We start from the raw sequence: 22689 nt of genomic DNA, 5'->3' as shown, positions 1-22689 counted from the left end.
GACAGTAGCTGGCCGATTGGTACATTATATCTCTCCATTTTATCTCTCTCTAAGGTTTGAAACCTCTACCGCCCCTTAACCCTTTGAGTGCCAACGTCGCTGTCAGAGATCCTCAAAATATCCGTTAAAAACGCCAGCGCCACTCACAGCGACTGTTCTATTTTTGGATACAATATTTAAACTAAACTTCACTGAACTGACTTGACTGTATTCGTATTTATTTATACTAAAAGAACAGTCGCTGTGGGCGGCGCTGGCGTTTTTAGCGGATATTTTAAGGATCGCTCACTGCCACATTAGCACTCGAAGGGTTTAAAACAAAATTGGGTTTTGGTAACAGGGTCACGTGTGTTTTTAGTAACCTATAATCACAATACAGAGCTGGACATGCCGTTGGGGACAGTAAGTAGGACACAGCTATCATCATACCCAAGACGCGCACGCGGGCTAATCGGGTAAGCCGTCGCCATTAAAAAAATACAAAAACATTTGAATAAACCAGTAGCCAGATGCCTCCTTGTACTAGATTTTATTTTTTGTTGCCTTATGTCTGTAAATGCTAAAAGTGCAGGTATGCCCCCTAGAGGCTGCTAAAGGAATGGATCGCTGCGTGTACCAATAGAGGCTAAGCGAGAGCTATTTGACGTGAACAAATTCAACCACAGTGTATATAAATCAAGGCCACCCTTGTGTGATGCCACATACCTGTACTGTACCTACCTTCTGCTGATGTGGCTAAGGCCAAGTGTACAAAGAGAAATGTGGCTAAGGCCAGGCGTACAAAGACAAATTGTTGTGGATGCAGGACTTCATTTTTTCTTTAACTTATGGAGCTTTCCCCCCCTTTGAGTACATCTATAGGCAGGGCTATTTTTGTGCAGGCTCCAGCAGGAACTGAGGCCCTTATTCTAGTTCACTCTTTCTGACAAAATATTTCTTAGATGGACAAAACCATGTGCACTGCAGGTGAGGCAGGTGTTACTTGTGCAGAGAGAATTAGATTTGGGTGGGGTTTTACACCTGCCTCACCTGCAGTGCACATGGTTTTGTCCATCTAAGAAATATTTTGTCACAAAGAGTGAACTAGAATAAGGGCCTCCGTTCCTGCTGGAGCCTGCTGAAAAATAGCCCTGTCTATAGGTATTATTGTAGGCTGTGGCGCGTGTGTGTAGCTCACCTCTTTATGCGGCATAAAACATGACAGAAAAAAAAATGTGCAACTTTTTTAAAATCAGTTAAGATCACTAAAAACACCACGTACTACAAATACTACATTGGAGCCTTCCACAGAGGGCATAATATACACAGTATACATGCGTCTGGCAGGAAAATGCTACTCATCGGCAAATACCAGCAACGTCGCTCAGAATAAAATAGGCTGGGAACCAGATCACTCAAGGAGCTCAAGGTAGGGATTGATCCCTACAGTAACACTGGCAAGACATATACATGAAGTAAGGCCATGATATAAAGTTGATAAATTAAGAACATAAATATCTAATCTGCAAGAAACTATTAAATAATCAAAATTATTTCCTTTGCGTTACATCTTTTTGTGACTTTAAAAGGCCTTTTAATAAAAAAAAAAATAAAAAAAAAACCCCAACATCATAATTACCCGATATATTTTGGGAATGCGATGAAAAAAAAAATATTGCGCAATGACACAACACTTGATTTTGTTTTGGCGGAATAAGGGGCAAGCTGGACTACAGGGCCTGCGGATCATGTACCCAATCCCAAAATGTATACACACAGTATGCAGCGGTATTATACGATTGGACAATGACATCACAAATTACGTTCCCCTTAAGCCGCAGCTCGGATACAACAGGTTAACACATTCAGTGCCTGGAAAGGGACACGGAACAATGACGTAGTTTGGGGTCATAGTCAGGACCAAGCGTTGGGAGAGTCTCAGCAGTAACTTCGTGTCTGCCCCTCTGTGTGCACAGTCCACGCGGACCCCAGGAATCCAGCGGGTGTGGATGACCTGTGCGGGGTCCCTCTTTGCTCCAGGTTCCCATACAGTGTCCCCCCCTCGGTGACCATGCAGTGTGGGGGTATGTAACCCATCCTCTGGCCCCCTCCTCCAGAAGTCTCGTATGTGATGATGGGGGGCTCTCTGCCATCGGGAAATTTAGGTTGCGTGCCCCACATAGCTGTGTGATGAAGGGGCGGTGGTCGGAAAAAACTGAGAGACCCCTCTCTGCGTATTGGGTGGGGGGTGTGCTGTTGCTTGGTGGCCTGCGCCCCTCCAAAGCTTTCATGCCTTCCGATATTAGGCGGCTGCCCGGGACGTTGTTTGTGGGGCAGATCTGGCTTTGGTTCTGCAGGGTCCCTAGAACTTGGGAAGGGCCCACCCATGTTCGGCTTTGGGGGAATGTTGACGTATATCGGTTCCTCCCTCCTGCCTTGAGGCTGGGGACGGGCATTGATTTCTGCGAAAGGTCCTTGACTTCTACTTTCAGTGACCCCCATATATTGGTACTGGACACCCCCTACTACATAGGGGCGCATATGTGTAGGAGGTGCCCTGTCCCAACAGTACCGCAAGAGCTCAGAGTCCGGCGGGGGTGGAGCTCTTCCGTACCAGCCGCCGAGGCCCGGTGGAGGAACAGAATGAGGATGAGAAGGCGGGGAGGCCACGTAGGGCCAAGGCGCTTGGATTAAGCCATAGGATGCATTGAGGGGGGCCATGTGAGGAGGGTCTCCCAATATTTCATAGTAGAGGCCTTCTGGCTCTGCCCAGTGAGGTGTGGAGTGGTGAGGGAGAAGCCTTGAGCCTTCCTCTGGGAATCGGTACGGAGGCGGACGAGGGCGTGGTGGGCAGAGGCTCGGTGGAGCCGGTAGGCTGCCGGACCTTGTATGGAGGTGAGGAGCACGAGACGGAATAGCAGCTGCCGGCGTTACCTTCCTCAGGTCTGCTGGAGAGGAGACTTGTGCCTGCAAGACAAAGAAAGGACGTGTCCATAATGTGCTCCCAACCCTGGTATGACTCTTCCCCGCATCAATGCCACATGGACAGGAACAAAACAAAAAGGCAGACTATGAACCAGTCGGCATTCTGCCCTTACCAGTGTGCTGTGCGTTTGGGGTCTCGGCAGCCGATGCTGAGCGGTGGTTCTCTCATTGAGGCTCATCAAGGGAGGCCGCAGCTCAGAGTACAGGGGGCCCTCCTTCGCTGCCTTGATCTCGCTACACTCCATGGATAATGATCGCCGGAATACGGACATGGAGGGGTGAGGTGGCTGTGCTGATCGCTGAGAAGGCTTAGCAGGGACTGTCCCAGTGGAGATGGAAGACTGTAGGGCGCGTTGGGCACTCTCCGCCAGTTTGAGAGCCATGAGCCGGGCGGGGTCCTTTGGAGGTGGGGGAGGCGGCAGCTGTCTCACAAGGGACAGAGGTGGGGGATGCACAGACTGCTGTGGAGAGAGAGTCACCCCTGTATGAGAAAGGGGGAAAGAAATCACCATAAGAAATATAAAATCACTATTGCACCACTGAGTAGGCGGCTGCCATCTAGATTTACAATAACCGTCATAGGGTCGGATTCTAAGCTTGCCAACATGCCATTTTCCAGCAACTGCGGGACTGAATGATTGCCCCATACTTTCACTAGCATGGTAAGCAACCATGCGGACGCACAAGACCGGCCGTCTAGTGGCATGGGCAAGGTTGTGGGGTGGGCATTATAGGCCAACATTGGTAGCGCGGAGGTGGTGCGTCTTTTACAGAGAAATCTTATGCAGATGGCGTGGGGTGGGTGTGTGTCCAGATACGGATGACGCCAACTGCAGACGTCTGGCATGTATAGGCAGATCCTGACATTAACACAAGCTACTCCCTCAGCAGTGAATACCAGCGATTTTGACAGCCAGCGGTCTAGTCAAAATATTCTTGCCTGACAACTCTTTTTTACTAGGTGATATTATAGGGAGATTTGTCACCTTGACAGCGATCTTTACTAACCTTCGAAGCAATTTTGACTATGTAGTCAAAATCGATTCGAAGGATCGCTCCGTATGTGCACCCCTTAACACCTGTGGTTTATCTCTTGGTCATCTCTCGCCCATCAATGGACTGAAAGTTAGTGAGAGACGCCGGTCACGGGCAAGGTTTGGGGTATTTCTCTACATACTGATCATTTGGCTCTGCTGCTGGTATAACCCAGATAAATACAGTGGTGGGATAATTAGGACCTGAGGAAGAGTAAAGGTGACATATGCTTGACTAACCTGTAACAGGGTCTTCTTGTCCGCTGGCACCAGGCAGCTTCCCCTTCACCTCCCGTAGACAGGTCTCACTTAGGCGTAGTTGGCAGGACTGCAGCAGCAAGGAGAGCATCTGAGGTGGAGGAGAGAGGCTTCCGGGACCCTGACTCTCCACGTCTGCCATCAACCGCTCCGGGGGGCTGTGAGCAGGCGATGACGAGCACCCGCCAGGGGGAGAAAGGCTCAATCTACGCTGGAGGGAATGAGAAGGCCCTTGGCTGGTCACCTCCGCTTTCACTATCGTAGGGGACTTAGAGTCTTCATGGTCAGAGAACGAGAGACGGAAAGATAAGGGGTCAAATCCAAGGCCATCTGTGTCTGGGAGGGGTGGGGAAAGATCCAGGTCCTCCTCAATCCACGCCGACTGGGGACGTGCCGAGTTGGGGGGAGGTGAGGGCACCCCGGGAGGAGGAGGGGAAGGAGAAGAGGGTACTAAGCTTTCTACTGAGCGACAGTGAGGCAGTCGCGAGGGGAGTCCGTCACTGGTGGAGCGCGGGCGGCGGAGACGGGAGGTCCGGTGGAATCCTACGATGGGGCAAGAGGTGCAAAAGGAAATATTAAAAAAAAATTCATGACAACAAATGAGAGGTTTGTGGATAAGAGTTTAATACGCAAGTCGATTAGTGCCAGATGTATCAAGAGTCAAAAAGTGATAAAATAGGGAGTGATAAACAGCCAGCCAATCAGCTCCTACCTGACATGTCACAGGCTGAGTTTGAAAAATGACAGGTAGGAGCTGATTGGCTGGTGGTTTGTCACTCTCCACTTTATCACTTTTGGAAGCTTGATACATCTGGCCCTTAGAGAGGTCCTTATGCCCCCCCACCCCTCCATATTCCAAATTCCCATAGGCATTCTTAATATAGAGGTTCCAAAGGGGACGTCTTTATCCCGCTGCTGGTAACACATCTGGACCTTGTATTGCTGCTGACAATAGAAGGGGAGGTGAAGCTCCCCGCATGTCGCTGATGTCATCGGGGGGGGGGGGGGGGGCATCGTCTCGTCATCGGGAGCGGGGGAGGAGGTAGCACTGCCATTTTTGAAAAGGCCCTTTCACACCGCACAGTGACCGGTGTCGATCCCAGGTTATTCGTGCTGTGTGAAAGGGGTATTAGCAATCAAGGGGGTGGAGGAAAGCGCCCTCTGCTGGAGTCTCTGAACATTGTTTTCTCACAGAAATAAAAGCCAGCAATAAGAAGGGAATGGGGGCTACTATTGATCATTCTAGCACCCTGCATCTTCCAAAATCATTAGAGTTCCTCTTCCCTGCCTGGGGTGCCGCTCGCTGCTGAGTGCTTCTAGCACAGTGTGGTCTGTATTTCAGCCCTGATACACAGCCCAGATATGTGCTAGAAGCAACATGGCAGACAGCGACACCCCAGGCAAGTAAGAACTGCACTGGTTTTGAAAGGTGCCGGGTGCTAGAAGGAATGGAGACTAGACTACTCAACGTACTAGTACTTGAGGGGAGCGATACACCAAATTCCTCCATAACAGGTATACCTACCAGTGCCGCTGGTGTGAGAGCAGAGGGACTCTTCGCTTTTGGCCGACCGCAGGGTGACCGTTTCAGGCACTCCTGAGGGGTGATAACAGAGAGAGAAAGAGAGCGTGGCGTGAGGACACAGTGAAATCCACAGACAAACAAACAGATGTAGAGCAAGAACGCCTCGTGATTACCTCTCAGAAGGGCGGAGCGGTCTCGGAGGCCGCCAGGGCGAGACTTCTTCTGCTGGGAGGAACTTTTGCCTATGGCGAAGAAGGTTCTCCAACTGCTGCCACCTCCAGATTTCTTGCGGCCGCGTGGACCTTTCCTGGGGGAACGAAGCACAGCGGAGGAGATAAAGAGATTGTTATGGACCCTGCCGGGCTTCTTGCAATTCCACAAAGAGAATCAAGACATATATTAAACATTATTTGCTGGCAAAATAGGTGGCCGCTGACCACACAGGTAAAAGAAACCAAAATTAACATGAAACGGATCTATATATTCACACATATAAAACATATCACACAGATTTTCTACCACCAATACCTTTCATCGCCGCTCTCCAGCGCCCTCTCGTGCTTGTTGGGGGAAGTTTTGTCTGCGCTCAGCTTCTCAGCGGCCTCCCTCTGGCTCTGACTCCGCGCCTGGGCCTCCTGTAGGCTGACAAGACGCCCCGACGGGCATCCGCCCAACAAGGAGCGGGGTCGGAGCGGACCACAGCGACCTGCAAGGACAGCATTTCATGGAGTCAGTTTAATGGGCTATTAAGGCACAATCCCGGACAGGCTTCGTGAGCCTCTAGCCGGGAAACTGGAACACGTGCTAAGGTCAGTCGTGGAGACACGTTAGTGACAACAGACACCACGGTGCTCTGCAAAGCTAACACCATAACATATAATGTGGCATTCAGAAAGGAAGTGGGCGGTTGACTGGTCACATGGATAGTGTGGCAGCCATTGCCATGTGGACTAGGCCTCTGCCCAGCCAGCCACGTATTGACCCTTAAGGTACTCTTTTATTTTTGGGAAGAGATGAAAGTCGCAGGGTGCAACGACGGGTGTGGCAAAACCTCCTTGTACTGCAGGCGCTGCAGCCCTCTTCCCAAAGATGAAAGAGCACCTTAAGGGTCAACGCGTCAACCCTGACAACGTGGTGAATGCTGATGTTCGGTCCTGCCGTCGACAACAACCACCAGCATTCTTCTCAGACGGATTTGCCCGACTTGTCAATCGTCTGCGCACATGTGTGGAAAAGGACGGGGACTACAATGAAAAGAGTTATCATGTACAAAATAAGTGTTCAAATGTGTTCACAAATAAAAACTTTTAGCCATGGAGGCGTTCCTTATCAATCCAGCCCTTATATACAGACATTTATGGCCGTTTTATGTACACATGAAGCAGGCTCGGTTTTGTATATAACCCTGATAAGATATTTGGAACATTACCATAACACAGCTTTCATTGCTTTTACTTAGGTGCGACAACTTCGGTGCAATCCGATGACTTAAGTTTCTGATCACACATTTTGCCCTTTTCCATCAACAGGAATGATACATAGTAACTAAATACACTTTAATTAAATAATACAAAAAAAAATGTACCTGACCCCTACACTGGAGGCAGCCATTTGTAGGCCTTATTCATGACAATGCAACTTGCCAGTTCAAAAGGATGGACTTCCGCAAGATGGCTGCCTCCACAGTGTGTAGTGGACGGAGGCACTGTAACACAACGCAGACATTTCAAGATGGCACCATTTGCACAAGGCACTGCAAAACATCTGAGAGATCTATGGTTTGAAGAAGCAGGAGATTGATGATGTGTTAATTGGCAGCTGTGACGGCAGTTCAGGATTTGTCAGCAAGCGGGCATTGCTGGATTGGGCAGGGATTTAGGCATGGATAGTTGGGTTAGGGCCAGTTCTGGGTGCACAGGGGGAATGGTCTGCACAGATCAGGGGCTGGGGCTTATTATGCTTGGATAAGCATTGGCATCAGGGCCGCATTTTTTACTAGGCCCGTGAGTCACGCACCTAGGTGTGGCACATATTACGGGCGGCAGCCGTCAGTCTGAGTCACTGACTACTACGTGCATGGCCAAGCAGGCAGCGGTGAGTGACGAGAGGCGCTGGTGTCGACATTATTTATGTCGGCGCCGCTCGTCACTCGCCTATTGGCTGCTGTGTATAGAATGGGCGTGCAGGGGCGGGGACAGATGAGCCGAGCGGCGCGACTGAGCCCAGTGTGTTGTTCCTCCCACCGGGTCCATTCCAGACTAATTTGACCAAAAATTTTGTGCCTAGGGGCGGCCTGACCCCTAAATTTGCCCCTGCTTGGTATATATGCTTTATGCTGGTTCTCAGCCTCGTTTTTATCCCGTTATATTTAATTCTATTTATAACTAGCCCTGGGGACATGGATGTAGTGTAGGGAATGAGTGTAGAGGGACGGGGTGGGTGTGGCAGTCAGGCAGAGCACACAGGCAGTGAGCAGGGTAAGATCCAGATGTACAGAATGATTAGCGCGAGTGCCAGACTGAGCACAGCAGGCGGATAGAATAGAGTGCTAGCCAGTCAGCACCAGAACGAGACCGTCAGACCGATTGGGCATGCACCACATTGTTTTTTTTAATTATTATTATTATTCTTCTATAAAACCTTCTTTCACCACCAAACGAACAGGTCACGTTACACGTGATCAGTCAAAGACATTTTAATAAAGTTTTTAAAAAATATTAATAATATATAATGCCCTGGTGCCCTCCGGGGTACTTACATACATGCGCTTGACAGTGGCTCTCACAGGTCATTATATTTATTATCATTTATTAAAATATTAATATTATCAACATTGGGTATGGCTCGTTAGGTGGACAGTGTCTAGGTTGACAGTAAATCGGTCGACATGGTCAAAACATCGACACAGGCAAAGGTGGTGTACATGGGAAAAGTTTGAGATTAGTTTTCTTGTTTTTTTATGTCAATGTTGACATGGACACTGTATAAGTGTCCCGCGTCCCCCCGCACGGCTCGCTGCGTTTGTCACACTATGATATTCTCCCTCTATGTCCACTAGGATGGTAAAGTATGAACAAGTCGGTTAAAAAGAACACGTCGACCTTTTTCCATGTCAGTCTTTTGTTTTTGTCGACCTTTTTACCGTGTCAACTTTTTATGTGTCAACCGCCTGCCTGTCGACCAGCAGTGATCGATCTTTTGACTGCCGGCCTAGACACTGTCCATCTAATGATCGCATACCATCAGCATTAAACCAGTATACCACGGATGTTCTTGGTCACTGGTAACAAAAATATTTGGAACTAGTGAGCCCGCTCGAAGCAAATGCTTCGAAAGCTAGTAGATGTAGTTTCACTTGCTGCCAACAGATGGCAGTGGAAGCCCGCTCAAGGCTAATGCTTCGAAAGCTAGTAGTTGTAGTTTCACTTGCTGCCAACAGTGTTTCGGAGTCACACGGACACTAGACATATATAGAAGATATTTACATGGAATATGGAACATACATATAAAAAGAAAAAGAATTCACATTTATAGCGTACTCGTGCAGATGTTACTGGACACATTTCCTTAAAGAACTCAATTTATAATGTGCTAGAACTCAAATGCGTCCCCTGTAGAACAGTTGGGGATCTGCCGCCCTGCACAAATACCCCCCCACCACTACCGGTGAAGTGAGGACTGGTTCTAGTAACCACCTTCAGAGATAATAGAGGTCAGTGCTACTGGTCGCCTCATGGAGGGGAGAACATAAAAATTGGGGAATTTCAAGGAATAAATATAGATTTATTTTGCCAACATGAAATCAATTTGCCAGCTTTATGAAGGACAAAGAAAAAAAAGTTCACTTTAAAAAAAAAAAAAGTTGGCCGTAATTCCGCGTTGTGCCCCTAACTGTCCGTTTTGAGATCCGTCTCTGGTTTGCAGCCATTTTCATCTGTAGGGCTTGGAATCTGCGTGGAGCGCGTTCTCTTCTTTGATAGGTACCAAGCTTCGGGTAAAGTTAGCAGGCGGAGTCTCACGGACACGCAAGAGGCTCTACGGAAACCGGACTCTTTTGCTGGTGTAAGAGGGTGGTGAAGAGAAATACAATGTAGATAAGAAGAGAATTTAGGCTTCAGCCATACCGGTCATCTTCTAAATCCAAGATTAAGAAATGGCAAGGCATAGAGCAGTGCAAGAAGGGAAAAGCCAAGCCAGAAGGATTGTTGGCATGGGCTGATGTTGGGCATGGGGGGCGAGGGGAGCGGCGGGTGGGGCAGCAGGCAAGACAGCAGAGTCCAGTTGTTAAAGTGGAAAGGTGCAAACAACATTCTTTGAGAAGTGAAAAGCCAATAGTTGCAGAGGATTTCAGCTAGTGTCATCCAGTGGTAGCAAAAGGAAGAATTGGGTCATATCAGTCACCCAAGCGTCCTTACATAAGTGGCAGTCAGTTTTGCTAACATTACTGTCAGGATAATGAGAGTACTGCAGGTGGGCCAAAGAATGTGCAGGTTGGTGCCCATTACTGTTCCCAGCTATTCATAGTGGTTCAGTACGTGCCCATTACTGTTCCCAGCTATTCATAGTGGTTCAGTACGTGCCCATCACTGTTCCCAGCTATTCATAGTGGTTCAGTACGTGCCCATTACTGTTCCCAGCTATTCATAGTGGTTCGGTAGGTGCCCATTACTGTTCTCAGCTATTCATAGTGGTTCAGTACGTGCCCATTACTGTTCCCAGCTATTCATAGTGGTTCAGTACGTGCCCATTACTGTTCCCAGCTATTCATAGTGGTTCGGTAGGTGCCCATTACTGTTCTCAGCTACTCATAGTGGTTCAGTACGTGCCCATTACTGTTCCCAGCTATTCATAGTGGTTCAGTACGTGCCCATTACTGTTCCCAGCTATTCATAGTGGTTCAGTACGTGCCCATTACTGTTCCCAGCTATTCATAGTGGTTCGGTAGGTGCCCATTACTGTTCTCAGCTATTCATAGTGGTTCAGTACGTGCCCATTACTGTTCCCAGCTATTCATAGTGGTTCAGTACGTGCCCATTACTGTTCCCAGCTATTCATAGTGGTTCGGTAGGTGCCCATTACTGTTCCCAGCTATTCATAGTGGTTCAGTACGTGCCCATTACTGTTCCCAGCTATTCATAGTGGTTCAGTACGTGCCCATTACTGTTCCCAGCTATTCATAGTGGTTCAGTACGTGCCCATTACTGTTCCCAGCTATTCATAGTGGTTCGGTAGGTGCCCATTACTGTTCTCAGCTATTCATAGTGGTTCAGTACGTGCCCATTACTGTTCCCAGCTATTCATAGTGGTTCAGTACGTGCCCATTACTGTTCCCAGCTATTCATAGTGGTTCGGTAGGTGCCCATTACTGTTCCCAGCTATTCATAGTGGTTCAGTACGTGCCCATTACTGTTCCCAGCTATTCATAGTGGTTCAGTACGTGCCCATTACTGTTCTCAGCTATTCATAGTGGTTCAGTACGTGCCCATTACTGTTCCCAGCTATTCATAGTGGTTCAGTACGTGCCCATTACTGTTCCCAGCTATTCATAGTGGTTCAGTACGTGCCCATTACTGTTCCCAGCTATTCATAGTGGTTCAGTACGTGCCCATTACTGTTCCCAGCTATTCATAGTGGTTCAGTACGTGCCCATTACTGTTCCCAGCTATTCATAGTGGTTCAGTACGTGCCCATTACTGTTCCCAGCTATTCATAGTGGTTCAGTACGTGCCCATTACTGTTCCCAGCTATTCATAGTGGTTCGGTAGGTGCCCATTACTGTTCCAAGCTATTCATAGTGGTTCGGTAGGTGCCCATTACTGTTCTCAGCTATTCATAGCGGTTCAATATTTCTATAATTACAAATACAACTCTGCTTGTTGTAAATGGCCAAATTACCATTATACTGATAAAATCAAACCACTAACATAATTGCTTAAAAACTAGTCTGCGTTCCGAAAAGTCAGGGAATAGCGATCTGGCGGGTGGGAAAGGCAAGTCTACCAGACTGAAGTGGCATGCCGGAAAAGAAGTCAGCAGCAGCTGAGGCAGTATTGTTTGCAGCGGGTACATTTCTTACCTATCGAAGTGAAGGTGTCACTAAATAGAGTCTCCACGTTACACAGCAGGAACTCCACGAGCACAGACTGCACGCGCACCTCACGAAACGCGTCTGCCCCAGGTGTCGCTACAGACTCCATGTCCCGTGACCTGTAGGGGAAAAGCCAATTAAAATGATAAATTTGGTTAGATTTCCGTTTCAGCTCATTTTAAGAATGCCGTCAACGTCTTGAATCCTCCAGGATCAGTATACTACCGAAGGACACTTGTGGAAATGTACAAGATGTTGGGAAGGTCATCTGCCTTCTATGAGTAAATGGGGTCTCATAGATTATAGGGAACAAAGCAGTTGTGTCTGCCACTTGCCCCAAATAATCCAGCGGTTTGCACATCTATTGCTAATGATTTCTAAATTGCAATGTGTAATAGCGAAACTGTTTGAAAATGTATGATGGTTCATATTCGAAGATGCTTTAGAATGTAAACTCTTACGAGCAGGGCCCTTTTCCCTTTCCCTCGTGCTTTTCCTTCTCTTACTTTAAACCAGGCATGTCCAACCTTGGCCTTGGCCCTCCAGCTGTTTTGAAAGTAAAATTTAGGGGTAACTTCTTATAGGCTGGCTCTCAACTTAGATATATTGGTAAGTGCTGGTATCATTTGGCCATACAGTAGACAATTATATGGGCCAGATTGGGTGCTGTTATCATGCAGTGTGGGACTTCTGGTATCAGAGACGCCTTGATGAGGCCCGGAAACTTATCATATCCTTTGCAAAATATATGTAACTAAGATCTCTGAATGACCCTCTAATATGTTGGTGTTTCAAATCTTTTTACTAATGCCCTTTTGCAGTGCTGGGGGTTAAATCCCCCCTCCCTTGCAGCACCTGAGAGGAATTACTAGTTTGATTGAGCAGCTTTCACAATCAGGGGCGGATTGGCCCACCGGGAGATCGGGCAATTTCCCGGTGGGCCGGTACTGATTTGGCCGCTTTTTCCCTGTCTGAGGCGTCGCTTTCCCGTGGCTGGGCTTCGGGCCTCGGACTGTACTACCACAGCGGTTAGTGCCCGAGGCCGCAGCCATCAACTGCCCTGTGCCCACAGCTAATATGGCCGCCGCCGGCACTTCCGGGTGCTGTCACCCGGGACTGAGCGACTATGGCCTGCGTGGCCTCGAGCAGCGTCTCACCGTAGCCAGCCAAGTGACGCCCCCCCGGCCGGCTCATTACCGTGACACCCCCCATGGGCTGCTTGAAGACCCTTCCCGGGCCCGGATTTTGTTTCCAATCTGCCCCTGTTCACATTGTTTTGAAACTAAACATCCCAGCATTCCTTGCAATAGTTTTAGCATTCCCTAATAGCAAGACTCTGCAAGGCATGATGGGACTTGTAGTTTCACAACAGCTGGAGGGCCAAGGTTGGATGTGCCTGCTTTAAACCATCTTTGATGTCACCAAATCCTGCAGGTTTCTGCCCCTCTGATACTCTCAGCCAATCGATGGCCGGCCAGTTATTTTGAAATATTCAGCAGCTGCATCCCGCCGCCCTGAAAATACGCCGCTACAAGCCCCTGCCTCCAAGGTGCCGCCGCTCGGACGGACCCCGCTGCCCGCCACTACTATGAGCTGCCTGCCCCCCGCCACCGGGATGCGGTCATTTGGTCTACAGCATGATGGTCAACAGTCATTAGGTCGACACCATTAGGCCGACATGGGAAAAGGTAGACATGTTTCTAGTTCGAAAGATCAGTAGGTCGACAGTCAAAAGCCGACAGGCGGTATTTCATGCCCTACCATCCACTAGGGCGTGGTGGGAGAATAAAATAGTGTGCCGAGCGTAGTGAGGCACCGTGCCCGAAGAATTTCGAGCGCAGCGAGCGGTGTGAGGGGATGCGGGGCACTTCAATCTGTGTCCATGTCATCTGTGTTGACATTCAGGTAAAAAAAACAGTGAAAAACCCCATGTCGACCTTTTGACTGTTGACATTGTCGAACTAATGACCTTTCGACCTAGAACCATGTCGACCTTTTCCCATGTCGACCTAATGACTGTCGACCATCATGCTGTAGACCAAATGACCCCAACCCCCGCCACCACCACCAGCTGTCCGGACCCCGCTGCCCCCCCCCCCCCCCACCCCATGGAGAAGGAGGTCCCAGGCCCGGTGGTCGGACGGCCAGCAGATCCAACCACCTGCTCGGGTCCGATGTGCACGGGACCGCGAATCAGACCTGAGGGGACATCAAACTGAGCAGATTTGGGACAATTTCACATCCTGATTTGTCCTAATCGGCCCTAATTGGCTCAGTGTATGGGCACCTTTACTTTTGTCAATGTCTGACTAATGCATGTCTAACGTTTGGTGTCTACCTATTGGCCGTCTGGCATGGTCTGTGAGCTCTACCACACCCGTGGTTTTGCATGAGACTGCAGTCTTTTAGGTAACTTTACATCACTGGCAGCGAACACATACAGATCATTTCTACAAAACTAAGGGGTCTATTTACTAAGCCTTAGAGAGAGATAACGTGTATGGGGATAAAGTACCAGTTGATTGGCTAGTACTTTATCTCTCTCCACACTGCACTATGTTAGAGAAGCCACACTCTCTGAACATGGTAACCTGTGGAGAGTGCACTAGAGCATGCAGGACATATTAAGGCATGTATAATACACAAGTGATTATATAATATACGCTAAGTCCGATGTCTCATTAGAGCGTATGTCCGATTATTATCCTATACTCACCGCAGTAGGTTAGGGGCCCAGATAATTGCGAGGTTCCGTGCGTGCATTCCCGTGCGGTCACTGTGAGCGCTCAGGCGTGACAGGTGCCTCATCAGGTACTCCAGTGTCCTGCAGGAAGGAGGCACGAGGCAGTAACGTCAGCATATTGCAAGCTGAATGCGATACACTGTGGCGCAACAAACACTGATTCAGGTTCACTCGCAAAGCACATTTGGCTTGCTAATGGACATAACCTTGCTGCACTGCAGGGGGGCAGATGTGACCTGTGCAGAGAGGGTTCGATTTGGGTGAGTTATTTTGTTTCTGTGCAGGGTAAATACTGTCTGCCTTATTCTTACACTGAAATACAGATATCAGTTTGAAGTACACACCGCACCCAAATCTAACTCTCTCTGCACATGTTACATCCATCCACCTGCAGCGCAGCATGTTTTTTTCCATTAGCAAACCAAATGTGCTTTGCGAGAGAACCAGAATTACCATTATTTTGATACAGGATAGAGAAGGCTGAAAGAAGTTGAAAGTCCAAAAAGTTTTCTTATTTAAGACAGAATTCAGAAGTTGCTCAGCGCTTGCTGCCATATTTGTGTGAAATTACAATCCCAAGTCAAATGTCTTATCTGAGACCTGTAGAACACAACGGACTTTACTTTGATTTGAAAAGAAAGTGTCTATTACAAGCCCCTGAGGGCTGTGTCAGTAACCTTGCAGCACAATTACCTGTAGTGCGGAGGGGGCAGCTGTTGGATGAGATCGTGCACACAGATCAGCTTCTCTTCCTCGCTGGATGCCGACATTGCCTCCTGATGGGAGTGAGAAGGCGCGACATGGTTATACGGCTGCCATGAACCGGCACATTGGTTTAATGAGAAAAGCGCCCAGTAAATGCCAACTAAATAGTTTCATGTTTTTACCTGCGCCTTAACCAAAGTCACGGACTTGGAGCCATAAACATGTAGGAGTGTATACTGCGACACGATCAGTTCATTTAGCATGAGTGGGAGCTGCCATGCTACTTGCTGGGACAGCCTAATATCAAACACTGCCCCTGGTGGCTAAACATCAAATAGCAGAAGAGTTGTTTTATTGAGAAGCAGCTACTGTCTACACAGAAATGTGCTGGAGATAGAGAGGGATTGGATGGTCCGTATATGGTCGACATTGCTTAGGTCGACACCTGAAATAAGTCAACATGCCTAAAGTCAACATGGATGGAAGGATGATACAAGCATTAGGTCGACAGTCAAAATGTCGACATGGGTTTTTCACATTTCTTATGAGCCGACATGTGCTGACAGGCGGTATTTCATGCCCTACCATCCACTACGGCTTGGAGGAAGAAGAGAATAGTGCCTGAAGCATGGTGAGCGCAGCGAGCCACGCAAGGGGACAAGGTACACTTTGACAGTGTCCATATTGACTGTGTCGACATTCGAGACAAAAAAGTGAAAACCCCATGTCAACCTTTGACCTAGCCATTGTTGACCTAATGCTTGTGTGCATGTCTACCTTAGGCATGTCGACTTATTTCAGGTGTCAACATAAACAACGTCGACCTTCAGTGATCAACCCAATGCATGTCGGCATTAATGACCCATCCTCGGAGGTCTCTCTCTGCTGAAGTATTGGGTCAGCTCAGAGCACGGCACCCTACTGCTGGGAGGGTAGGTACTCACGGTGAAGGGGTGGTAAAGCCGGTACGTCAGCAGTGGGTTCGGGAGCTCTCGGAAGTAGAGTTTGCACAGAGAGCTGACGCAGTGCACATCCTGCAGATATGTATCCCGGGAGAGATCCGGGATCCTCTCGCTGTCAAACTCGTGCCTGGAAAAAGACCGGGAGACAAGAGACAAAAGGGTCACTTTATGTACTGGTGATCGGACCAGGAGCACGCAATCTATACAAAGGGCTCGTGGAACCAAAGTCCCATTTATAGGTTTGTTCTGAAGGGGACGGGACAGAGTCAGACATCAGACTACTAACCGCAGCTTCTGGATGTTGGAAGAGACGCCAGACAGGCGGTAGATCCCATCCACTATCCCGTACTTTTCCAGGAACTGAGCACATGACACCAGGACTCTGGGAACTGAGAACCGGGGAGAGCGAGAGATCAGTCATACATTGCGGTGATCAGCGGACAACAAATACCCGTGACCTGTTCGTCTCCCCTGCTCCCCCTCCTCTAAAGGTGCCCATACACTTATGTGATGTATCGCATGCACGGGAGCAGAGGCACAAACCCACGGCATGTATCTCTGCACAGAGTGCATAAAATGTTACTGGGAGGGGTGGTGTGGCTTCCCAGCTTGGTGTGGTCACGCCCCCATGATGCATGGCCATGCCCACACAGTACATGGTCACACCCCCTCAGTGTTTGGTCACACCCACTTTCTATTGGGAGTGGGACTAACATTAATTCCCACATAGGGAAGCAGTCAGTAGTAATTTATTTTACCCTACACAAGACTTGTGTGACTTTGGGGCAGATGTACTACGCCTTGGAGAGTGATTAAGTTGAGAGAAATAAAACAACAGCTCCTAACTGTCAAACTGCGTTTCTGAAATGTCAGTAATATCACTTTCACATCGCAAAGCTGGGTCGGACCTGAGATCTTGATCCGGAGTCCGATACTTTTACACCGCACCTCAAACTGGGTGGACCCGGGGTTTTGCCGCAAAGTGAAAGGGGTATTAGGCGCTGGTTGGCAGTTTATCTGTCTATAACACTTAGCCCATCGGAAGAGTAAGGAGCATTGTAGAGGACTCTGTGCGGTAACACCTGGACCTCAGCCTGCGCAAGAGTCAAGGCCAAAATGGTTCCACGTAAAAGGACACCTCAGTTATGATTATGAAGCCCAGCGATTTTAGCGATCCTCTGTGCATACATGCTGGATAAGCAACCATCAAACGATTTTTCCTTTGTGCGGGCGCTAGCGAAGGGATGCATACCCGTACACACCCGTTCGCAGCCCTGCACGCGTTCCCTGGGGTGGCATTAACCTGCTAGCTGGGCTCCGAACGCAAGCAGACCAGCACGGAGCTCTGAATCAGCCCCCTAGGAACGGTCAGTCAGCCATCCAGATACCATATCCGTTAGGGCTAGTATGAGCTCCGGCTCCTGCCGGGCGGCGAAACCCCGCACGGCCAAGAAGCCGTGCCGCACTGATAAGTTTAGAATGGTGGGGATGGCCACAGCCCGTCAGCCGTCCTTTCCAGTGGTGGGATCCGGCTGCAACCGGGCTTACCTACTGTGTGCGGCACAGCTTTTGGCCGTGTGGGGTTTCGCCACCCGGCAGGAGCTGGAGTGTGTGACACAGCCCTTACAGTCTCCCCTTTAGACAGCTTTAAAAATATAGAATACTTTTTGCCATCTGAGAGAATGATTTTGATCTCCTACTATTCCATTACCTTTATAGGCAGATTCTAGAATGAATAATTCAGTTTCCATCAGGGAATACCGTGCCCTATTTTCCACCAAAGTTAATTCAGAACTTTCCTATTTTTTTCCCTTTACATTATTTGCAGATACGGTGAATCCAGAATTTCCCATAACTATTTTATGATGGCGCTTTTATATAGAGTGTGGAATAAAGTTGATCTAGATCTCAGTCTTGTAAGAAAACGGGATAAGAGACTATTCCGTCATTCTCTCATTTGTTATAGAACTATAGAGGTTTTTTTGGGGAGTATCTCAATATTTTTGAGATTTCAAACTTTGATGGGGAAATGTTTTATCAGGTGTAGGGGGAGATGCATCAAATCTGGGAAACAGATAATGTACCAGGCAGTCAGCCGGCTGATCTCAGATATCAATTAAAACGGCAACCATTTACAAGACAAACCCGTGACTTGTATAGGGTTGCCGCTTTAAAAAAAAAAAAATCTGAGATTTTCTGACATCCCGAATCTTTGGTGAATTTTGACCCTATTACATACACCACTTCATTTATGACAGCAAAGTTCTAATTCTCACCTTCTTCCCCGGAATCCAGCAAGTGCTCCCCCAAATCTGTCCCAAACACCCGTTCCCTCAGGATGCCCCGTTGCCGCAGACGTTGCTTGCTGGGCCGGGAAGCCATGAAACTGCGCAATAACCCCGCAAGCTTCCCGTGGCGCCTGCAGACTGCGGAGAAAGAGACAGAGAGAGTGAAGGGAGAGACAGGCAGCGTGGGAGACGACGGGAAAGAGAGACGGGCAGACTGGTGCATGAGATGCGGGATTAGACATATGATCTCACCTGGTCTGGGAGAGTTGGAGCCATGCGGAGATGTGATGGCCAATTTTACATCACCTTCTGTGAACAGACAGACAGGTAACACAGGTGCATAGACAGCGAGGCCAAGCCGCACACACAGACAGCCTGCAAATAGACTGCTACATACTGTACGTTAGCACACAGTGTTCTGCGAGAGAGCTAACACAAGCACAAAGGAGACTGCTGGCTACAGCAGAGACAGCCTGACAGTCAGCCTGCAAAGAGACGGCTACATACTGTACGTCAGCACACAGTGGCAGACAGTGTTCTGCAAGAGAGCTAACACGAGCACATAGGAGACTGCTGGCTACGGCAGAGACAGCCTGACAGTCAGCCTGCAAAGAGACGGCTACATACTGTACGTCAGCACACAGTGGGAGACAGTGTTCTGCGAGAGAGCTAACACGAGCACATAGGAGACTGCTGGCTACGGCAGAGACAGCCAGAAATAAGTCAGACGACATAGATTCACTGGCAGGTTTGCTGGACAGTCTCATCTTGCACCATATAGCTGCAGATGTACTAAGACTTGGAGAGATATAAATTGGAGAGTGATAAAATACCAGCCAATCAGCTCCTGACATTTTTAAAGCCCAGCCTGTAACAGGGCAGTTAGGAGCGGATGGGATGGTACTTTGGGGCAGATGCACGGAGCTTCAGAAAGTGATAAACAGCCAGCCAATCAGCTCCTACCTGACATTTTTCAAACACAGTCTATGACATGTCAGGCAGGAGCTGATTGGTTGCTTGTTTATCACTCCCCGTTTTATGACGTTTTGAAGCTTAGTGCATCTGGCCCCTTTTCTCTCTCCACTTTATCTCTCTCCAAACCTTAGTACATCACCCTAACATTCTGTATTGATAGATGCAGCACACGCTGCCTGACATGTCGGCTAGATCGCACCCTCCTTTTTATACTGGCTGCCCTTCAACACAATATAAGGAATATGGTATAAAACACAGATATATAATAATAGTGTCCATTATAACAAAGTGGGATTCCCGGCCATTGTATCACCTGCCCAAATCTGCACTGGTCCCCGGTTACAGAATGGGTACGGCTGATAGATCTGCAGTGCCTACGTAGACAGTCCGTAGGTCGACAGCAAAAGGTCGACATGATTTTTGCACTTTTTAAAATCTTTTTGGGACTTTTTCATACTTGCCAGCATAGAGGGAGAACAGGACAGTGTGTCGAGCGTAGTAACCCTGTCGACATTTTGAATGTCGACCTTTTCACCCTATGGACTTACTCACTGTCTACCTAGACACTGTAGATCTATTAATCCGCCACCACAGAATGTGAACAAGATCATTTCCTGGAAATTTTGCTCAAAGGGCGGGCAAGCTGCAGAACTACAACTCCCAGCATGCCTTGCTAAACTTAAGAAGACCGGTTGCCCAAAACCCCAGTGACTGAAGATGTAGAAAAACAATACAGGAAATACAATGACCATATTACTATTAAGTTCTGAATAATTACAATGAATACCCAAACGCTGTGATCTCTATCCTCTGCTATGGTGCGTTCCCTTCAACATGTAAAGCCGCTCTGACGTGTAAGGAGACATCGCAGGGGAAACGTGACACACAGTGCTGCAGGGAGACCCTGTACCACGTACGAATAAAGCTCAGATGCTGTATAGAGCCGCCCACTGGCAGAAGTCATCAGACACGGAGAACTGAACTGGCACACACAGCCACGCCCCCCCCCCCCCAGCGCTGTGCGACAAGCGTGTGGCATATGAGCTAAGTGGTTACGGTAATGGTCTCAGAACACACACCACCAGACACCTTCCATACAGAATGACATTGATCAGTGGTACCTGCAGCAGCTGGGGACGGGTTCTTACTGTCTGTGATGAGCTGAACACACTCGCTGGGGAAAAATCCCACCTAGGAAGAAGACAGATTTATATTGTACATCTGGACTTCACATCGGGCTCGCCTCATCAGATGGGAACACTGAAGTTCATACGGGCCATTATAACCAACCCTGTGCTTCCTTATAGGTCCCTGATAAGATGAAAAAGTTCTAGGAATCTTTACAGTCTTGTCTAAGTGGTGATGGAGCATCGAGATTTGGAAAGATCTTTGGTGGTTGTGATGGCTGGAAATGGGTGGGGGGTATTGGAACACATGCAACCTCATTTAGAACTCTGAGGAAACCATTTTGTTGTCTCAGCCATGGATCATGAGTAATGAGGAATGCTATAAGGGTTCCAAGTTACATCATTGGCTTTAACCATCCTTTGTCAAACAAAATGGCCGCCTCCGTTGTGTTTGAGGAAGCAGATGCACTTTAACATGTTAAAACAAGAACATTTACGATTCACAGTAGAACTGTATTGAATTTGATGGGGCAGAAAGATATAGTCACCCAATAGCATGTATGTGAGGGGCCTTAGGCCCACCGTCACCATGGAAGCAGGAGTCCCCTTACTATTGAGGACTGAGCAGCTCGGCAATCCACGTGCACACATTTCATAGACTCATCTTCTACCGGCTGCGATCACCACCAGGGCGGCCAAGAGGAATCTTCAGCCATGTAGACCTACTCGAAGGGAGTGACCTTGGTGGCTTAGGAAGATATTGGTCCACAGTGACTGTGCCAGAGCCCCATCTGCCCTCAGTATAATCACCACTGCTGTGCTCTTCAGACGATGGCCCTTATTCTGGTTGGTGCGGTCAGAGCCGCACACGGGGCTCCGACCGCACAAACCAAGGGCCGCCCACCGGACGGATCGCCACGGCCGTCCATACACGGACGGCTGGCGATCCGCACAAAAATGGTGGAGGCTACGCCTCCACCATGGTGGGAGCTGCCCCCTGCCTTCGATGGTCGACGACCATCGAAGGCAGGCCCGCACGCCGCGGCAGCTCCCGCAAGCTCAGACCACACGGACAATCGTCCGTGTGGGAGCTTGTAAGGGGGCTGAAAGCTGACATCCGGCGACGTCAGCTTTCCGCCCCCATGTCATGGTAATGAGGGCGTCATGCCCTCATTACCATGCATACGCCCCGCGTTTGCATGGGAACGCCCATGAAACGCGGGGCGTACACATAGGGAAATGAGGGGCTGAAGCCCCTCACGCCCCTATACGCCCCCTTTGCGGCGGACGAAATCCGTCTGCGGCGAAGGGGGCTGCACATGCGCAGAATGACCTCTGCGCATGTGCAGACAAAAAACATCGGCGGTACGGCCGCACGCGGGCCGTACCGTGCCGATCAAAATAAGGGCCTATGTACCAATGTCCAATCCTTTTGTTGGCCCTGGGCACCACCCCTGGTCCTGTCTCTCTCATGTGTATCATATGTAGGACACAACCTTGCTGGTCTCACCTGGAAGCTGTGTTTTCCTCTCCACCAGCTGGTGTCTTCCCGAGGTGGCATGTCAATGACCGACACAATATCTCCAACCTTTCCAGAGTGGAGAAATAAATATTTATATAAAATATACAACAAATGCACATTAATCCACCAGGATATTACAGACCATATCTGTACACAGTGGACGCCCTTTACCGTAGAGAGACCGAGAGAACATAGCAGGCCTGAACTTCTTACCTCGAAGGAAAGCTCGTCGGGAGCTTGTGCTGTGTATCGTTTAATGACATGGGCTGCGGCGATGGCCGGCACGTTGATCGAAGCCTCTTCATTGACTAGAAGACGGTTACCATGATTATCAATCTACAGCACAGAAAATAATAATAATCATAGTGGATATCCGATGAATTAATCTCTGTGGAGTACAACGTTATACATCTTCTACTATGTTATATGTAGGCATGCCTCACACCAGGCAGTATCCTGATGGAAATAGTCAATACTTCGACACTAGATGATCATCAA

The 22689-nt window shown here is 48.8% G+C and overlaps 1 protein-coding gene across 4 annotated transcripts in view; it reads right to left on the bottom strand.

Annotated features, from left to right (window-relative positions):
- Positions 1–1072: 1072 nt before the first annotated feature.
- Positions 1073–22689, bottom strand: part of ARHGAP33 (Rho GTPase activating protein 33) — a 53141-nt gene continuing 31524 nt past the window's right edge. For 3 of the 4 annotated variants that reach the window (XM_083161991.1, XM_083161992.1, XM_083161994.1), the window contains 16 exons: positions 22405–22527; positions 22180–22257; positions 20664–20733; positions 18820–18876; positions 18556–18705; positions 16566–16668; positions 16262–16406; positions 15306–15388; positions 14586–14693; positions 11858–11988; positions 6310–6487; positions 5955–6088; positions 5782–5853; positions 4239–4799; positions 3078–3445; positions 1073–2946 (listed from right to left, as the gene is read on the bottom strand). In XM_083161991.1, coding sequence (XP_083018117.1) covers positions 1918–2946; positions 3078–3445; positions 4239–4799; positions 5782–5853; positions 5955–6088; positions 6310–6487; positions 11858–11988; positions 14586–14693; positions 15306–15388; positions 16262–16406; positions 16566–16668; positions 18556–18705; positions 18820–18876; positions 20664–20733; positions 22180–22257; positions 22405–22527 — 3390 coding nt within the window. In that variant the 3' untranslated portion in view covers positions 1073–1917. The remainder of the gene's footprint in view (positions 2947–3077; positions 3446–4238; positions 4800–5781; positions 5854–5954; positions 6089–6309; positions 6488–11857; positions 11989–14585; positions 14694–15305; positions 15389–16261; positions 16407–16565; positions 16669–18555; positions 18706–18819; positions 18877–20663; positions 20734–22179; positions 22258–22404; positions 22528–22689) is intronic. The other variant, XM_083161993.1, reaches the window with a different exon arrangement.

The sequence above is a fragment of the Crinia signifera genome, chromosome 19 (assembly GCF_055691185.1).
Source record: "Crinia signifera chromosome 19, ASM5569118v1, whole genome shotgun sequence".
NCBI classification, from domain to species: Eukaryota; Metazoa; Chordata; class Amphibia; order Anura; family Myobatrachidae; genus Crinia; species Crinia signifera.
This window is presented reverse-complemented; position numbering and strand designations above follow the sequence as displayed.